This window comes from Carica papaya, chromosome 1 (assembly GCF_054855325.1).
Source record: "Carica papaya isolate Zhongbai chromosome 1, ASM5485532v1, whole genome shotgun sequence".
In the NCBI taxonomy this organism is placed as follows: Eukaryota; Viridiplantae; Streptophyta; class Magnoliopsida; order Brassicales; family Caricaceae; genus Carica; species Carica papaya.
This window is the reverse complement of record NC_142309.1, coordinates 29486586-29502113: the sequence shown is the minus strand read 5'-3', so window position 1 is coordinate 29502113 and position 15528 is coordinate 29486586. Positions and strand designations below refer to the sequence as shown.

The following is a 15528-nucleotide window of genomic DNA, read 5'->3' as shown; positions in this document are numbered from 1 at the left end:
CAACTGCATTTTGCCAGATTGGAAATCTGGTGTTATATGTATTACTATATTATTTTTCTAGATACAACAGTCAAATCTACAAGTCAACAAGGATTTGAAAAGAATGAATTAATGAATATATAAGAAGTAACCTTGGAGGCCGTGGATTACCAATAATCTCCACATGAGCATGCTCCATCCTTGAAATGATGAAACCGGTGACCATCCCGAACTATAAGTTCCCTTGAAGTGACAAGGGAAATCAATTTTATTGCCACATGGCAATCATGGCAAACTCTAAGATTCTTAAATACATGGATAGGCATCCAAGAAGGCAAACTGATCAACCCGAAAGCTATAGCAAGTTTCTCACTGTGGTAGCTCTGAGAATTAACAAAACCTTCAGCAGATATATACCTTCCATTATCTCGTACTCTCTTAGCTATCTCCTCCAACATTCTGTAAATCGCTTGGATTTGTGGATGGTTTGTGTCATCCACAGTAAATACATGCACCCTGTTATCAACCTCTATCCAACTGCAACCAGGATTCTTCCGGATACCTTTCTCTTTCATGAGTTTCCTCACATTTGCAACATCTTCGAGCTTTCCAGATTCTGAATATATATTTGCCAGAAGAACATAACTTCCAGAGTCTTCTAAATCCAACTCGAGCAAATTCTTCATTGCATATTCTGCTAGTTTCGAGTTGCGGTGGATACGACAAGCACCAAGGAGAGCTCCCCATACATCAGCATTTGGCTTGAAACGCATCCCATCAATCAAATCCTTAGCCTGCTCTAGTAACCCGACACGGCCAAGTAGATCAACCATGGATGAATAATGCTCGTATGAAGGGGAGATTCCAAAATCTTCAATCATGGAATTAAAGTAATATTTACCTTCAGCCAGGAGCCCTGAATGACTGCAACCTGATAGAACAGAAACATAACTAATATGATCTGGTGTGAAACCCATCATTAACATGGTATCAAAAATCTCAATTACTTTCCTGCCATGACCGTTCTGAGCATATCCTGCCATCAATGAGTTCCAAGAAATCAAATTCTTAGTGTTTAAACAATCAAACACTTTCCGTGCCTCTTCAACGTGTCCACATCTTGAATACATAGTAATAACACTATTTGCAACTGAAACATTAGAGGCAAGCCCCAATTTTTCTGATTGGGCCACAATTTGAGTCCCAAGTTTTAATATTGCCAAATCTGCACATGCACTGGTGGAAGACGCAAAAGTAACCCAATCTGGCTTCAACCCTTCCGTCTGCATCATTCTGTACAATTTCAGACCATCTTCCTGATAACCATGCTGGATATATGTACTTAACATTGAGTTCCATGTTACAACATTCCGCTTTGGCATTTTATTGAAACAATCCCGTGCTTTTCCAATGTCACCGTTTTGAGAGAATGCAGCAATCATTGACGTCCAAGATATTATATCTCTTATTGGCATCAACTTGAAAGCATTATATGCGGTCTTAGTAAGACCACACTTTGCATACATGGTAATGATAGCATTACCAACAGGAACAGAGGAATCCATTCCATTCTTAATGGTTAATGAATGGAGCTGAGCCCCCGCAGAAATATACTTTTGATTTGAACAAACCCAAAGAACTGTGGCAAGAGTAAACTCATCCAAAGGAACATGAAAATTTCTCATTTGGTTAAACAATGCCAAAGCTTCTTCGTCAAATCCAACCCGTGCAACTCCAGAAATTAAAGAAGTCCAGGAAACTGCATTGTGTTCTGTTAAGCTGTCAAATACCCGGCGTGCAAATTCTAAACGTCCACATTTGGCATACATATCAATCAATCCACTGCCTATAAACAAATTATAACCTGGCCCCATTCGGACAATTCGTGCATGCAAGTGGGTACCCCATTCCAGGTCAAATATGCTTGCGCATGCGCTAAGAACACTGGCATATGTCATGGAGTTGGGTCTAAAACCATGATTACACATCTCAACAAACAAACTGAGAGACTCATCCCCGAAACCATGTTGACACAAGATCGAAATCACCGTGTTCCAAGAAACGGAATCACGCTCGGGCATTCGGTTGAATATATCAACAGCCTTCTCAACTCCATGTGATTTAGAATAACCATGAATCATACTGTTCCAACAAAACAAACTTGGGTTCTGCATCCTGAAGAACACTCGCTCCGCCAAACTCACAGCATCACACTTGATATACATATCAATTGTCGAAGCACCAAAAGAATCACGATTTTCGAAACCAAATTTCGTGGCAAGGCCGTGGATTTGAAGCGCAAACTTGACATACCCAAGACAACCACAAGCCTTCATTGCACAACAGAAGGAGAACTCATCAGGAGTACAATTTCCATCTCTTACCATCGAAACAAATAGCTTTATGGTATTTTCAGGTTCCCCATTATGGAAATAACCCGACATTATCGAATTCCAAGAAACAGAGTCCCTCTCGGGAATTTCTTCGAACAGCCTCTCTGCTTCCTCAATACGACCCGAACTAACCAACCCACTAATCATTGTATTGCAACTAAAAACATTAGGAAACTTGATTTCACCAAAAACTCGACAAGCATCATCAATCAAGCCACAGTCGAAGTACATTTTCATGAGATGATTTTGGAGGAAAACGGAAGCTTCCAATCCCAGATAAACAAGTTGGGCATGGCGTTTTCTGGCAACGGATATCGATTTTAGAGATCCACACGCTTTCATGGCTTCGTAGAATTCTTGTGATAGTTCCATGTAAGACTGTTGAAGAGATGGGCTGTGATTGAAAGTGATTCTTGTCTGCAGGTTTTCTTGGTTTGGGAAGAAATGAATGAGAAATCGGCAGAAAAGTGAAAGGTGGGGATTCAGTGGACGCCATGCAGGCTTGAAGATCATTAGGAATTTTGAGAATTTTGTAGCTATTGAGTCTCATCTGATGTTGTGTCCCTTCACAGTCTTCCCTCGGGGGGGGGGGGGGGGGGGGGGGGGGGGGGGGTTCCAACGGTAGAAAGAAGACGGCGGGGAATTGACAATGGAGGTTTTCTTTTTCAAAACGTTTAAATTATAAATTATTTAAATGGAATAGTATTTAATCGTCTTTTTTTGTAAAAAAAAATTAAAATTAAAATTCATAAATTTTATTTAATTAATAAAATTTATACATTAATAATAAATAATGTTTTAATAAAAATACAATGTTCTAATAAAAACAAAATGTATAAAAATATAAAATTATTGATAAAAAATAATAAAAATTTATAAAAAATAGTCTATAAAAAATAAATTTTAAATTTAAAAAATATATATATTGAATTTAATCGGGTAGATCACCCATGATAGAATCCGACTTAGTTTAGAATAATAATCATTATCACTTAAAATTCAAAATTTAAAATTAATAATTAATTTTCATATTTAAATTTTAAAAAAATAGAGAAAAATTTGTTATATGTGTTGCGTGCATATTGATATTAAAAAATTATATTTTATTATAAATTATATGATAATTTTATTAATTTTTAACAATATATATATATATATATTCACCATTGAATTTTAATTCAATCAAAGGAGAACAAACCAAATGAAAAAGCAACACGAATAACAAGCATTTTACAATCGTCTTAGTATCTTTAATTACGGTCCAAAATAAAGTTAGGTATAGAATTTGACTCAATCGAGAGACCTTCCATCCATAGAAAGTGCCTTGAATGTGACTTCTATATGTATATATATATATATATATATATATATATATATATAACTAAAAAAGGTGTTTATTCTCAATCAAATATATAGGACATTAATATATATACATATATATATATATATATGATTTAGCAATTTAATTAGATTAATAAATAATATTTTCATAACTTCTTTTTACATAAAGATGATTAATCCTCAAAAACTTTTAAATGGTAACAAAAATATAAATTATTTTTATTTGTATATTATGTTAGTAAAATTACGATAACTATATTAAATTCTCTTTTAATACATTACTATATAAATATATTTTTAAAATTTAAATAACTATAATAAAATAAATAAAGTTAACAACTTTTAGAATATATACATGTATTATAAACCCAAAACATAACTTTTAAAACTTAAAAATGGGCTTACAAATTTAAAAAAATAATAAATTTTTTCCATTGACATATATATATATATATGTATATTATTCATATTGATAATACAAGTGGGTATGTGTTGAATACAATTATCAAAGTAGCTAGGTACAATATCACATCTTAGTAAACTTCGTCTTTCTTAAGCAAAGAAATTATTATTTTTAAAAAAAACTAAAAGAAGAAATTAACATATATATTAAAAAATATTAATATACTAGTAGAATTATAATGATCAAATTGAATTAAATTTTAATAAATTTATTATGTTTATTGATGTAATAAGTCATTTATAGTACTCTAATTTATTTAATTAAAGTAATTACATAATGAATTAAAAATTAAACCTATTTTTTCAATTTAAAAATTATATATAATTCTCATATTCTCTATTTTAATTTGTATAAAATAAATTAAGTAATATTTTTTTCTATTAAGTTAAATTTATTAAAAAAATATTTTCTTTTAATATTTTACATGCATATTTTCTTATATTATTTTCATGCAAATCCAACTTTGATTACTTGAAGTTCTTTTTATGCAAAAGCATTATTGCTTTTGTTAATAAACTTATTAATTTAAACCCAATAATTTTATTTTATATGTAAATATGGGTATTCATAATTTAAAATATAAACAATAATACGAGTCTAAAGAAAAAAATAAATAAAACAAAGCTTATGATTCTTTATATGTTTCACTTGAATCGGAAGAATCACTAAAATCGATATTTGTTTTTACTCGACTATATTTATTTGCAGGGGAGAATTAATTTCTGAAATTAGTTATATAAAAGATTATTTTATTGAAAAAAGACTGGATTTATTTATAAAAATAGTTTAAATGACGAGAAAAGCATGTATTCATGTTTATGTAATAATAATAATAATAATTTTATAATATGTTTATAATTATATATCGTCATAAAATTTGAAGTGTAATTTTTTAAAGAAAAAAATATTAATTGACATATATAAATGACATTACAATAGGTTTTTTTATTTATAATTAATATGTTATATTTTATAATCAAAGAGAAATATAATCACTTGGTGTTTTGAGCAACATGAAAAGGCAAGTTTAGAAAATGGTGGCGCGGTTTCATCTTCTTCAAAGCTTGAGCTTATTCAAAGTAACGAAATTGACATGCACGTGAGCCCAACTAAATTACATTATAAATATATAATATTAGATTAAAAATTAATTTATAAATTAGAAAATATAATAATTATGAACATTGTTAGAAAGGGTAAATATGTTAGTTTTGTATGTAATGAGTTGGCACGTGGGAAGACTGCGGAGATTGGGTGCACGTACGTAGCAAACAATTATAACGTGAAAACACAACTGTGGAGGATGAACATGCCGAATTTTCTTTTTATTTATTTTATTTTTTGATGCTGATGGAGTGATTGTTGTTCGTCAATCCGTCAGTCTGGCGTGGTGTTGGAAACTGCAGGTTTTTGACAGGTAGATTTTCTTGGACTTTTCGTGCCATTATTTGAAAAAAAAAAAAAAATGGGTAAAGAAAATTCTCGACCTGTAGTTTACTCGTATATATATATATATATATATATATACGGGTATGAGTGAGTAAGCATAAACCAGAGATTTACTGTTGGGTAATCTGATTAAATAAAGATAGAATCACAAATGGCGGCCATGAAATCTGTATGATAGCTTCAAATAAGTTAAAGGGTAAATATTTTGATGTGATGGAAGATCTACATTTCTGGTTTAATCCCTTCCATTTTTCTTCTGGTATGGAAAGTTCAAAGTTGAAATGAGAGAGAAAGCATAAACATTTAGAGCTTTTTTAAGGATGTAAAAAAAAAAAAAAAAAAAGAACAAAGCTTGTCTTTTTCCAACGGTTGATGTATGGAGCCGTAAAAACATTCTTGAACAAGTACAAGAATTTAGACCTTCTGTTATTAAAAATTAATTAAACGAACCCCCCTCAAAAAAAAAAAAAAAATCTATCTTGCACGATCTTTCAGTAGTTCTGTTGGCCATGGGATCATGTTGCAGAGAGTATAGTTTGAAATTTTCTTGAATGTGTTAGTCATCTCTGACTCATCTTCAATTCCCTCACGCAATTTCTGGATTTTCTTTCTATTTTTTCACAAAGATTTTTCTTTCATATTATTTAAATTCGTTCTTAATTCCATGAACTCTTCTCCTTTCTGACTCTCCGCTTCAAGTTATATATAATCCCTGCAGGAATGGAGAGGTTCGTACCAACTGACAGGGAGATTTCAACTCGGAGATTTACCTAGCGACTGAAGTGAGTCACTGACGAGTGAGTATCTTGGCGGGATTTTGAAGGGTTGTTGAGACTCGAGTCGGGGGAGACGATTAAGCAGCTTGTTTTCCTTTTTCTGTTTCGCTCGCTTCGTTTCCGTTTCGGATTTCATTTCTGGCAAAGGATTATATAAAATTTATTCTTATTATTTTTGAATCTCTCCCTCCTTTTTTTTTTTTTGAACTCTACATTGTCTTTATACAAAGAAGATTCTATCTAAGAAGCCATAAAATCAGCAGAATTTTCGCCTATATACAAGGCAAGTTCAATAATGACTGAAAGCTGTGCAAAACGTTTAACGGTTACTTTCTCCTCTGCAAAGAAAACCCTTGACCAAGCTCGTGCGTGACTCTCTCTACTTTAAATTCATTATCTTCAGTATTTTGTCACAGCGAAGCTTTGCGGCGTGCCCAGAGGTAAGAAGTGTCCAGGGATCTTAATTTCCGGGTTTTCATTGTTTTATATCGCCTCATGTTCATGGGTTTCTCTTACATTTTCCCCGATAATCAAGATTTCCGTTGTTGATGTTTCATTTCAATCTGTTAATCTGTGTGCGAGTGTCGATATGGTGAATCCGTGGGTGCGAGAGCCCATGGATTTGTCTCTAGGACAGGTTGGTTTTTGCAAAACCACAAACCCGTTACTGCTTTTACGAATATATAAGAGGATGCTCATGAGTGTGATAGAGATCTGGGTTAGTGATGAAATAGTGAATTGAGAGTTTTTCTTTGATTGGTGTTTTTACCTGCTCACAGGATACTTCGATATTGAGAGTTTGATTCACCCGGGTTAAGATGAGAGGAGCCGCACTTGTAGCCATTGTTGCAACCATTGGTAACTTCTTGCAAGGATGGGATAATGCAACAATTGCAGGTACTTTTCTCCTTTCAGATTTATTTAATTCTTTGTTTTTCGCTGCTACTAGAGAGAAGGTTAAAAACATAAAAATCCTTATAAGTGAAAGTTCCCTCAGTGCTCTTATCTCTCATGGAGTAGGCTGAATTGATATTTGAAGGTTTAAGAAATTTTCTTTTTCCATGTTGATCCAAACTAAGTATTATTGTTTCTTTTTGTTTGGTTATCTATGGAGGACTGCTAAAAGGGTTTTTATTTCTCCCTGTAGGGGCCATTGTTTATATCAAGAAGGATTTGAACCTGGAAACTTCTGTAGAAGGTTTGATTGTGGCCATGTCACTCATCGGAGCCACAGCTATTACAACATGTTCTGGAGCCATATCAGATTGGCTTGGTCGGCGTCCAATGCTAATAATCTCATCAATGCTTTATTTCATCAGTGGTTTGATAATGTTGTGGTCGCCTAATGTCTATGTTCTGTGCATCGCAAGGCTCTTAGATGGATTTGGAATTGGTCTGGCAGTTACTCTTGTCCCAATCTATATATCTGAGACTGCCCCATCAGAGATAAGAGGATTGCTGAATACTCTTCCACAGTTCACTGGTTCTGGTGGAATGTTTCTGTCTTATTGCATGATCTTTAGGATGTCCTTAACTGTATCACCAAGTTGGAGAGTGATGCTTGGGGTTCTTTCCATCCCCTCTCTTGTTTATTTTGCTTTAACAGTGTTTTACTTGCCTGAATCTCCTCGATGGCTAGTGAGTAAAGGAAAGATGCTCGAGGCAAAGCGGGTTCTCCAGAAATTACGTGGCAGAGAAGATGTTTCAGGTTAGTGTAGTTACTTGAGAAAATTCTATGATGACTGGATAGAAGACCAAGTCATCATGACGAAGTCTCTATTTAAGATTTGTGTTTTTTGAATCTAATGCCTAATGTTAAAACAAACTATTGGTGTGACTTGGTCTTGGACTAATGTGTTTGCTTACAACTATAGTAAATTTCTCCAGCAGCTGGAACAAGTAAAAAGGTGGCATAAATTGGGTGCAAATAGAGAACCTGAATGCTTATTGCTACTTTACCTTAACCTTTTTCTTTTGCTTCTTACCTTTCATTTTCCATTTGGCATATGATTACGAAGTGGATAATTAGTTAAGAACATTGCCTGCTTTCTTATTTTAATGCATGGAGCCACAATTCATTGATATACCTGTCAATCTCAAATTTAAATCAGGATTTCCATTCCATGCATGGATTTTGGTGCGAGACATGAATTATTCATCCAGAACATATTATTTTAGATAATAATATTCTCTTTTTGGAAAGTAAGTATAGCGATACTTCTCTATCGTTGTCTAAGTTGGAAGATTTTTCAGTTTCCTCCTTCGCTATTTTTAACTTTAAATTGGTGGAGTGGATTGGATACTTTACGTTGAGTTAACAAGTTTCCTTTATTTTGTGTTTTAATGGAGTTGCTGGCTCTAAATTAATATAAAGAGTAAATATGACTATCTCGCATTGGAAATAGATAAGAATTTCAGAAAACCCTTCCTCTCTTTGCCTTCTTTAAATTAGATGTTGGAAGGCGCAATTTCTTTCATTTTTGTTTTTGAAGCTTTTAGTAGTTTGGATACTTTTTTGGATCATCTAATGGTGTTGTTAGAATCTTCTGAGTTGTACGTTTGTCGGTCTTCTGGTGATTCTGTCAGAAGCGTTACCCACACACGTGCACATACTCATGCACGTAAAGAAGTGCATGAAGAACCATGCATGACACGTATCATTGTTTCTATATGATCTGCTGATTATAGTAAGTTCTTGATTTTTGTATTGAAGTTATGGGTTATTAGTGAAACTTCTATTTAATTCTTGAGTATTTTAATAAATAATTTATCACGTATGGCTTGCTCTTATCCACATGGCACAGGCGAGATGGCTTTGCTGGTTGAAGGTCTTGGAATTGGAGGTGAAACGTCCATAGAAGAATACATAATAGGTCCTGCGGATGATCTTGCTGATGATCAGGAACCAACTGCTGAGAAAGACAAATTTAGGTTATATGGACCTGAAGCGGGTCTCTCCTGGGTTGCCAAACCTGTCACTGAACAGAGTTCTCTTGCACTTGTCTCCCGTCATGGAAGCATGACTAACCAAAGTGTGCCTTTCATGGACCCTCTTGTGACTTTATTTGGTAGTCTCCATGAAAAACTCCTTGAAACAGGAAATATGCCAAGTGCACTCTTCCCTAATTTTGGAAGCATGTTCAGTAACACAGAACCTCATCTCAAAGATGAGCACTGGGATGTAGAGAGCTTAGAGAGGGAGAGTGGTGACTATGCATCAGAGGCTAGTGGGGGAGCTTCTGATGATAATTTGCACAGTCCATTGCTCTCCCGTCAAACTACAAGCTTGGAAAAGGACATGGTTCCCCCGCATTCCCATGGCAGTATTCTGAGCATGAGACGTAATAGCACTCTCATTGAAGGAACTGGAGAGCAAGTTGCTGATACAGGCATTGGAGGTGGTTGGCAGTTGGCATGGAAATGGTCCGAGAAAGGAGCTGGTGGAAAGAAGGAAGGTGAATTTAAAAGAATTTATTTGCACCAGGAAGGAGTCCCTGGACCTCGACATGGATCTACTGTTTCACTTCCTGGTAATATCCCTGTTGAAGGTGAATTTATCCAGGCTGCTGCCCTGGTGAGCCAGCCTGCACTTTATTCCAAGGAGCTTATTGATCAGCATCCAGTTGGACCTGCCATGGTTCACCCTTCAGAAAATATTTCAAAAATACCAATTTGGACAGCCCTTTGTGATCCTGGAGTCAAGCGTGCATTATTTGTTGGAATTGGCATTCAGATTCTTCAGCAGGTGATTGGTCATATTATTTTCCGGTTTCTATTGTTTTTCAGTGTCCGTCTTTCTTTTCTGGTCACTTTTAATGCAGTGGTTTTGAATCTGTTATAGTATCAAATCTTGGTTAGTTAAGCGGTATTTATGCAATTCTTGCTCTGAAGTTCGCATATCTTGAAAGGAGCTCTTTGTTCTTGTCAAGAGTTAGAAAAATTCAATTGAATCTCTATTTTTTATCAACATTCAATTATGTCATTATTTACATGATAGACTTTATTGCTAAAGTCTTCTTAATTTTTTTTTTGGAAATAAAAGAGAAATATTATTATGGACAATAGTATCAAAGGGATACTGCCCATATACAAAATAGATTTACATTTCGGTCAAGTGGTCGATGACTATTCTAATATCATTCCAATCTTTCATGTTATGACCCAATAATATGGAGCTAAGTCTTCTTAAAATGCTTGTAGTTTTCCGGGATAAATGGAGTTCTCTACTACACTCCTCAAATCCTCCAAGAGGCAGGTGTTGAGGTTCTTCTTTCCAACATGGGAATCAGTTCAACCTCTGCCTCGTTCCTTATCAGTGCACTCACAACTTTGCTGATGCTTCCATGTATTGGTGTGGCCATGAGGCTTATGGATGTTTCGGGCAGGAGGTAATATCAATGCGCTTTTATTTCTCGCATGTTCTTCAATTTGGAGATATTCATTCTCTTGCTTTCTTAAATGATATCGAACTGTTTTTTCTTGTCTTGCTGTTCCACCAGACATAGAGATTTATTTATCTGCCGGTCGACCCAACTTGTTTACAACCTTGTTCATGTCACCTTTTCCTTTTTGGCATGCATGTCCTCATAATTTACGTGACAGGATTAATTAGATAGGTTTTGAATAGTGTTTACTGCCATCTCATGACCAAACGGGCAGGATTCCTTGGAGATTTTTGCCGATATTATCACCTCACCAATTTATCATATCATCTCTATAATATGGTGATTGATTCCTTAGATTAAAAAGAAAATTGTGTTTCCATATTGCTTCTTCCAGGAGATGCATGTCCCCATAATATTTTATTTTCTCTTTAACTCACATGTCTTTCCTTGCCAGGCGGCTGCTACTTGCGACGATTCCCGTGCTAATATTGTCACTAGTCATTCTAGTTATTGGCTCACTAGTGAAGTTGAGCTCAGTTATAAATGCAGCAATGTCAACAGCTTGTGTTATCATATACTTCTGCTGCTTCGTCATGGCATATGGGCCAATTCCAAATATCCTCTGCTCTGAGATCTTCCCTACAAGGGTCCGTGGCATTTGCATTGCTATCTGTGGCATGGTTTTTTGGGTCGGCGACATTATTGTGACATACACTCTGCCTGTAATGCTCAATTCAATAGGCTTAGCAGGTGTGTTCAGCATATATGCGGTTGTGTGCTTCGTCTCTTGGATCTTTGTGTTCCTGAAAGTCCCAGAAACCAAAGGCATGCCTCTCGAAGTCATTACTGAGTTCTTTGCTGTTGGCGCTAGACAAGCTGCAGCTGTCAAGAATGAGTGATTGGAACAGTTTGTGGGCTGTTTTTCTCTTGTTTTCTTTGTACTTTCATGTAGGTAGGGATGAGTGCCAAAGGTGTCGTACAAAAAATGTATTTGCATATGAGCATTGTTGAATAGGAAATTGAGGGGTGTGATCATATTGAAATAGGTAAATGGTAATAATTGTTAATGTGATTGTAGTTTATAAATGTCATTTTAAAGCAGTTAATTTCCTTGTGAGGTGTCAACAAAAGAAGAAATCCATTTTTTTTCTTCTTCCTAATTTACTTATCTTCACTCCAAGTTAGAGTGTTCGGTCGGTGCAGATTTAGATTGAACTGAACCGAATTATACTAATTAAGGATAGAATTCCGTAGTTAAACTTTCATCGTTTTATTTCGGATTATACAAAATCAAACCGGTATTTTTTAATCTGGTCCAGTTTAAATAAAAAAATAGCTCCAAATAATATCTCATTTGGTCCGTTCCAATCCGAACCATAACCTAATATTGTTCGATTTTTCATCCAGACTAGAAAATGCACACATGTACACCCAAAACAAGCATGGGAAGACGAAGTCAGCAACATCGCAGTTTGTCTTCAACATCTCAGCCTTACACACATTGGTTCCTTCCAATATGGGGCTCCCATGGCAGCAATTCACTACCTATTTTAAAAACTTGATTGTTTTATAGTTAACACAAATGCGTTGTAATTATGAACACATGAAGTAGACAAGGTAATGGACTGCAACATTTTCTTCCCGCAAATAGAAATAAATAAACATAGACACTGCAATTCTTTTTACATTTCTGGTCTTCAGTTTTGTAAGTGATATTCTGGAATGTGGTTATAATAAATTCCAAAATTTCACATCTAAATCTCAAATGCATCTTCTGTCTAGAAAATGTAGACTTTACTGCAAAAATATACCTGACAAAGGACGATTGTATTATGAGAAATAATATGTAGTTCAGGATTTCTGCATCTCCTCGGCTGATGGATTGCTTCCAGGCAAATTCGGGGGATTATCTGATTTAGATGGGTTAAAGCTCTCAGTTTCATTATTGACAAGTTTCTGTTCAACACGGCCATCCAAATTGGGAGATTTCTTGAATGGTCTCTGAAAATCTCTTGCATTTCTACTGTCAATTACTAGTTTATTGAGTTTTTCTTCCTGCAAACAACAAATATTTACTTGCTATTAGAAGATCCAGCGATATTTTTTTTTTAAATTCAAACTACCAAACGGACACAAAAAATTATATTTTCTCCCAAGAAATCGAAAAACTTTTCCTTAAACAAGGACACAAATTTATTTTGAAAAAACAAATCAATTTCCTCTCATTTGCAATAAAATAAATTAAGGCACTTTTACCGATGAACAAAATCAAATCTACTTCCCTGATGTGGCTTCAAAATGAAGAACGACAACCTTTCTCACATAAGATGAATATTGCATACCTCTCCAACAAGCAAACTATATGTTGATTGAACGAAGATTATAATACTGCTAGGATATAGTCCCTGTAAATCAAAGACACAAGAAAAAGGATCAAGTTATATCGACAGAAGTTCCATGAATGTCACACAGCAAATTAACTAATATCAAAACGATAATACAATAAGAGAACCTGATCTGCTTGCAACAATATTGATCAGCGCCTGTGAACAAAATTATCAAATGATAAATCTAAAATCAGGCAGAGTAATATAATTTCTATAAATGCGGACATTATGATTATATAAGGAGGATGAAAAATTTTAACAAATCATACTAGATCCAAAAAACATATAAACTATAAATTACAGAAAAAAAATGGGCATGTGAAAGGTGTTAAGGACTGGAATCATACATGCCTCCTCTATCAGATCTCAACTGGCCACCTCTGACAAGATGAGCTACGGAGCCAGGTCGGCTTTTCCCCGACTTTGTCACCATGCAGGCTCTAACAGCAACAAGCAAAAGAGCAATGGCTATGCATAATCCAGTTGCAATGTTGTTTCCTACACGTTGTTTAATCTAAAGGCAGAAAGCAAAAACCCATGAATCTATTCATTATGTTGCAGATTTAAATGCCAGAAACAAGAAGCAACTTAATATTCTAACTTTCCCACCACAGAAATGAGAAACCCCATCCTCAAATCTCATAAATCAAACACAGGAATCTTCTAACAACTTCCGGCTAAAGTTCTGTTTATTCACAGGTTTTCTCTCCATAGTAAGTTATATGAAAGATATCATAAACCAAAACAGTGGGTGTTGTAATTGGAAACAAGGGGAGGAAAATATTATCATGAATACCCGACTGAGGCAAAAAATTAATCATTCCCTGAAATTTTTGCCAATTAGGTTTGTGGAATCTACCGTGGGAACTATCTCATAAGCGACCTCATCTTAGGCACTTTGATTCTTATCCGAGTTCAAAGAAGCTCCAATTGGCCTTGAAATCAACTTTTGATAGATTCCTACCCGATTCCAGTTTAGATTGCCATGTCTGCACCAGAATTCGGTCCTAAATACAGCTGCATTTGAAGGGATTTGTGCTTTGCGTCCAAACATGACGGCTACTACCATAAATTTAAGATTCAGATTTTAGGAAAAAAAATGTTACTGAAATAGTGAGTTTTAAGAGTGGAACAAAAAAAAAAGCGGAGAGAACATATGAGGGTATTTACCGGGACACTAGGGGAGAAATGAAATTGGAGAGTCCAGATAGATGCCATTTCATGCTGAAGGGAAGAAAGAGAAAATTTGATTCAGGATTGTAAAATGGAAAAATCCATTAAGCGCCGGGAATTAGGGGTTAGGGTTTTGAATGTTTTCGTCAATCCATTAAGCGCTATTCAGACTTAGGTTTGATTCAGAAGGCTGCGTGTTCGATTCACATCGTTTCCCGTGAAGAAATTGCCTGCTGCAGATTTTGCATATTAACTTGAGCAAAACCACATAGCCTATCACCGTTACATTCCCAAAAAACTTTCACCATTAGAGAAGACATCCTAATAAAATCTTTTGACATGCAGAAAAATTGAAATTATAGCATCCATTACCTGAAGAGAGTGCATTAACATCTATTCACACAGAAACTTGATGGAATTCAACCCTAAACTCCAATTCTCCAATACCTAACCTCATTATTCTTATCAGCATTTTACGATTTCAAATTCTAATCGACCTCGGGTATTAGCATTCGATTGCATGATAAATGATCAAGTCTCAATCAAGAGAGGGTAAGAGAGCAGAGAATAAGAGAGTACCCGGGCAGAGAGAGTCAGAGAATAAGCCAAAGCAGAGAAGACAGTCGACCGCTTTTATAGAGGAGCGGAGGTGCGTCTAAGTGACGCCACCTCCGCTTGATAAATACGCGAATAAGCAGGGGTAAAAAAGGAAACCTTTAAACGACGTCGTTGAAGGCAGAAAAAGAAAAAGAAAGAAACACGTTTGTTTTTTTGGTGGGTTTTTGTGATCTCTAATATTATAATGTTAAAATAATTGTATTGTAATTTTTAATTTTTAATTTATTAAAAATAAATTTTGACTTTAACAAAAATATTTTTAATATACAAAAATTATAATTAAAACCCACAACAAAATAAGAACCCTTAATTATAATATTATTTTTAATTATTTTTTATTTTTGAAAAAAAATGTATCCATAATTTTTGGATTATTAACTCTATTTTTTTATATTGTTAAAAATTAATTAAACTTATTCATACATATAAATATTTTTAATTTAAAATATTTAAAATTTTATCTAATACTAAAATATATAAAAATTATTTTTTAAAAATTAAAAAAAAACTACGAGAATATAATTTATCTAATTTTTTACATAGGATTATATTACTAGTTATTTA

General features: G+C 34.4%; 2 protein-coding genes and 1 pseudogene across 15 annotated transcripts; 1 reads left to right on the top strand and 2 right to left on the bottom strand.

The window, feature by feature from the left end:
• Positions 1 to 8: 8 nt before the first annotated feature.
• On the bottom strand, positions 9 to 2953 carry LOC110818124 (putative pentatricopeptide repeat-containing protein At3g11460, mitochondrial pseudogene; annotated as a pseudogene).
• A 2560-nt stretch (positions 2954 to 5513) lies between these two features.
• LOC110818194 (monosaccharide-sensing protein 2-like) lies at positions 5514 to 11896 on the top strand. Of its 6 annotated transcripts, XM_088209866.1 has the most exons (8): positions 5850 to 6180; positions 6344 to 6422; positions 6665 to 6841; positions 7181 to 7298; positions 7549 to 8109; positions 9206 to 10146; positions 10602 to 10789; positions 11241 to 11896. In XM_088209866.1, exons 4-8 carry the CDS (start codon positions 7220 to 7222, stop codon positions 11683 to 11685), a joined length of 2214 nt encoding a protein of 737 aa, XP_088065992.1. In that variant the 5' UTR covers positions 5850 to 6180; positions 6344 to 6422; positions 6665 to 6841; positions 7181 to 7219; the 3' UTR covers positions 11686 to 11896. The 6 variants fall into 6 exon arrangements, with proteins under 6 accessions (XP_088065980.1, XP_088065976.1, XP_088065983.1 ...); XM_088209854.1 differs by lacking the exon at positions 5850 to 6180 and adding an exon at positions 5514 to 5593 and having other exon boundaries at positions 6344 to 6841; XM_088209850.1 differs by lacking the exon at positions 5850 to 6180 and adding an exon at positions 5543 to 5593 and having other exon boundaries at positions 6325 to 6841.
• A 776-nt stretch (positions 11897 to 12672) lies between these two features.
• On the bottom strand, positions 12673 to 15003 carry LOC148270530 (protein MULTIPLE CHLOROPLAST DIVISION SITE 1-like). Of its 9 annotated transcripts, XM_088209898.1 has the most exons (6): positions 14719 to 14961; positions 14344 to 14619; positions 13525 to 13687; positions 13299 to 13329; positions 13129 to 13191; positions 12673 to 12841 (listed from the first exon to the last, which is right to left on the bottom strand). In XM_088209898.1, the coding sequence occupies exons 2-5, from the start codon at positions 14389 to 14391 to the stop codon at positions 13167 to 13169; spliced, it is 267 nt and encodes an 88-aa protein (XP_088066024.1). In that variant the 5' UTR covers positions 14392 to 14619; positions 14719 to 14961; the 3' UTR covers positions 12673 to 12841; positions 13129 to 13166. The 9 variants fall into 9 exon arrangements, 4 of the variants coding, with proteins under 4 accessions (XP_088066024.1, XP_088066021.1, XP_088066031.1 ...); XR_015814109.1 differs by lacking the exon at positions 14344 to 14619 and having other exon boundaries at positions 13521 to 13687; positions 14926 to 15003; XR_015814107.1 differs by having other exon boundaries at positions 13521 to 14235; positions 14344 to 14960.
• Between the last annotated feature and the right edge of the window lie 525 nt (positions 15004 to 15528).

What these genes read in the sequence shown, in the direction of transcription:
- LOC110818194 (XM_088209854.1), top strand. Translation starts at nt 7,220, where the DNA reads ATGAGAGGAGCCGCACTTGTAGCCATTGTTGCAACCATTGGTAACTTC. An exon ending in TGGCAGAGAAGATGTTTCAG is followed by an intron (nt 8,110 to 9,205) that starts GTTAGTGTAGTT and finishes CACATGGCACAG; the next exon opens with GCGAGATGGCTTTGCTGGTT. An exon ending in ATGGATGTTTCGGGCAGGAG is followed by an intron (nt 10,790 to 11,240) that starts GTAATATCAATG and finishes TTTCCTTGCCAG; the next exon opens with GCGGCTGCTACTTGCGACGA.
- LOC148270530 (XM_088209901.1), bottom strand. Translation starts at nt 14,391, where the DNA reads ATGGCATCTATCTGGACTCTCCAATTTCATTTCTCCCCTAGTGTCCCG. An exon ending in GTTGAGATCTGATAGAGGAG is followed by an intron (nt 13,330 to 13,524) that starts GCATGTATGATT and finishes TTTTGTTCACAG; the next exon opens with GCGCTGATCAATATTGTTGC. An exon ending in TATTGTTGCAAGCAGATCAG is followed by an intron (nt 13,192 to 13,298) that starts GTTCTCTTATTG and finishes TTTGATTTACAG; the next exon opens with GGACTATATCCTAGCAGTAT.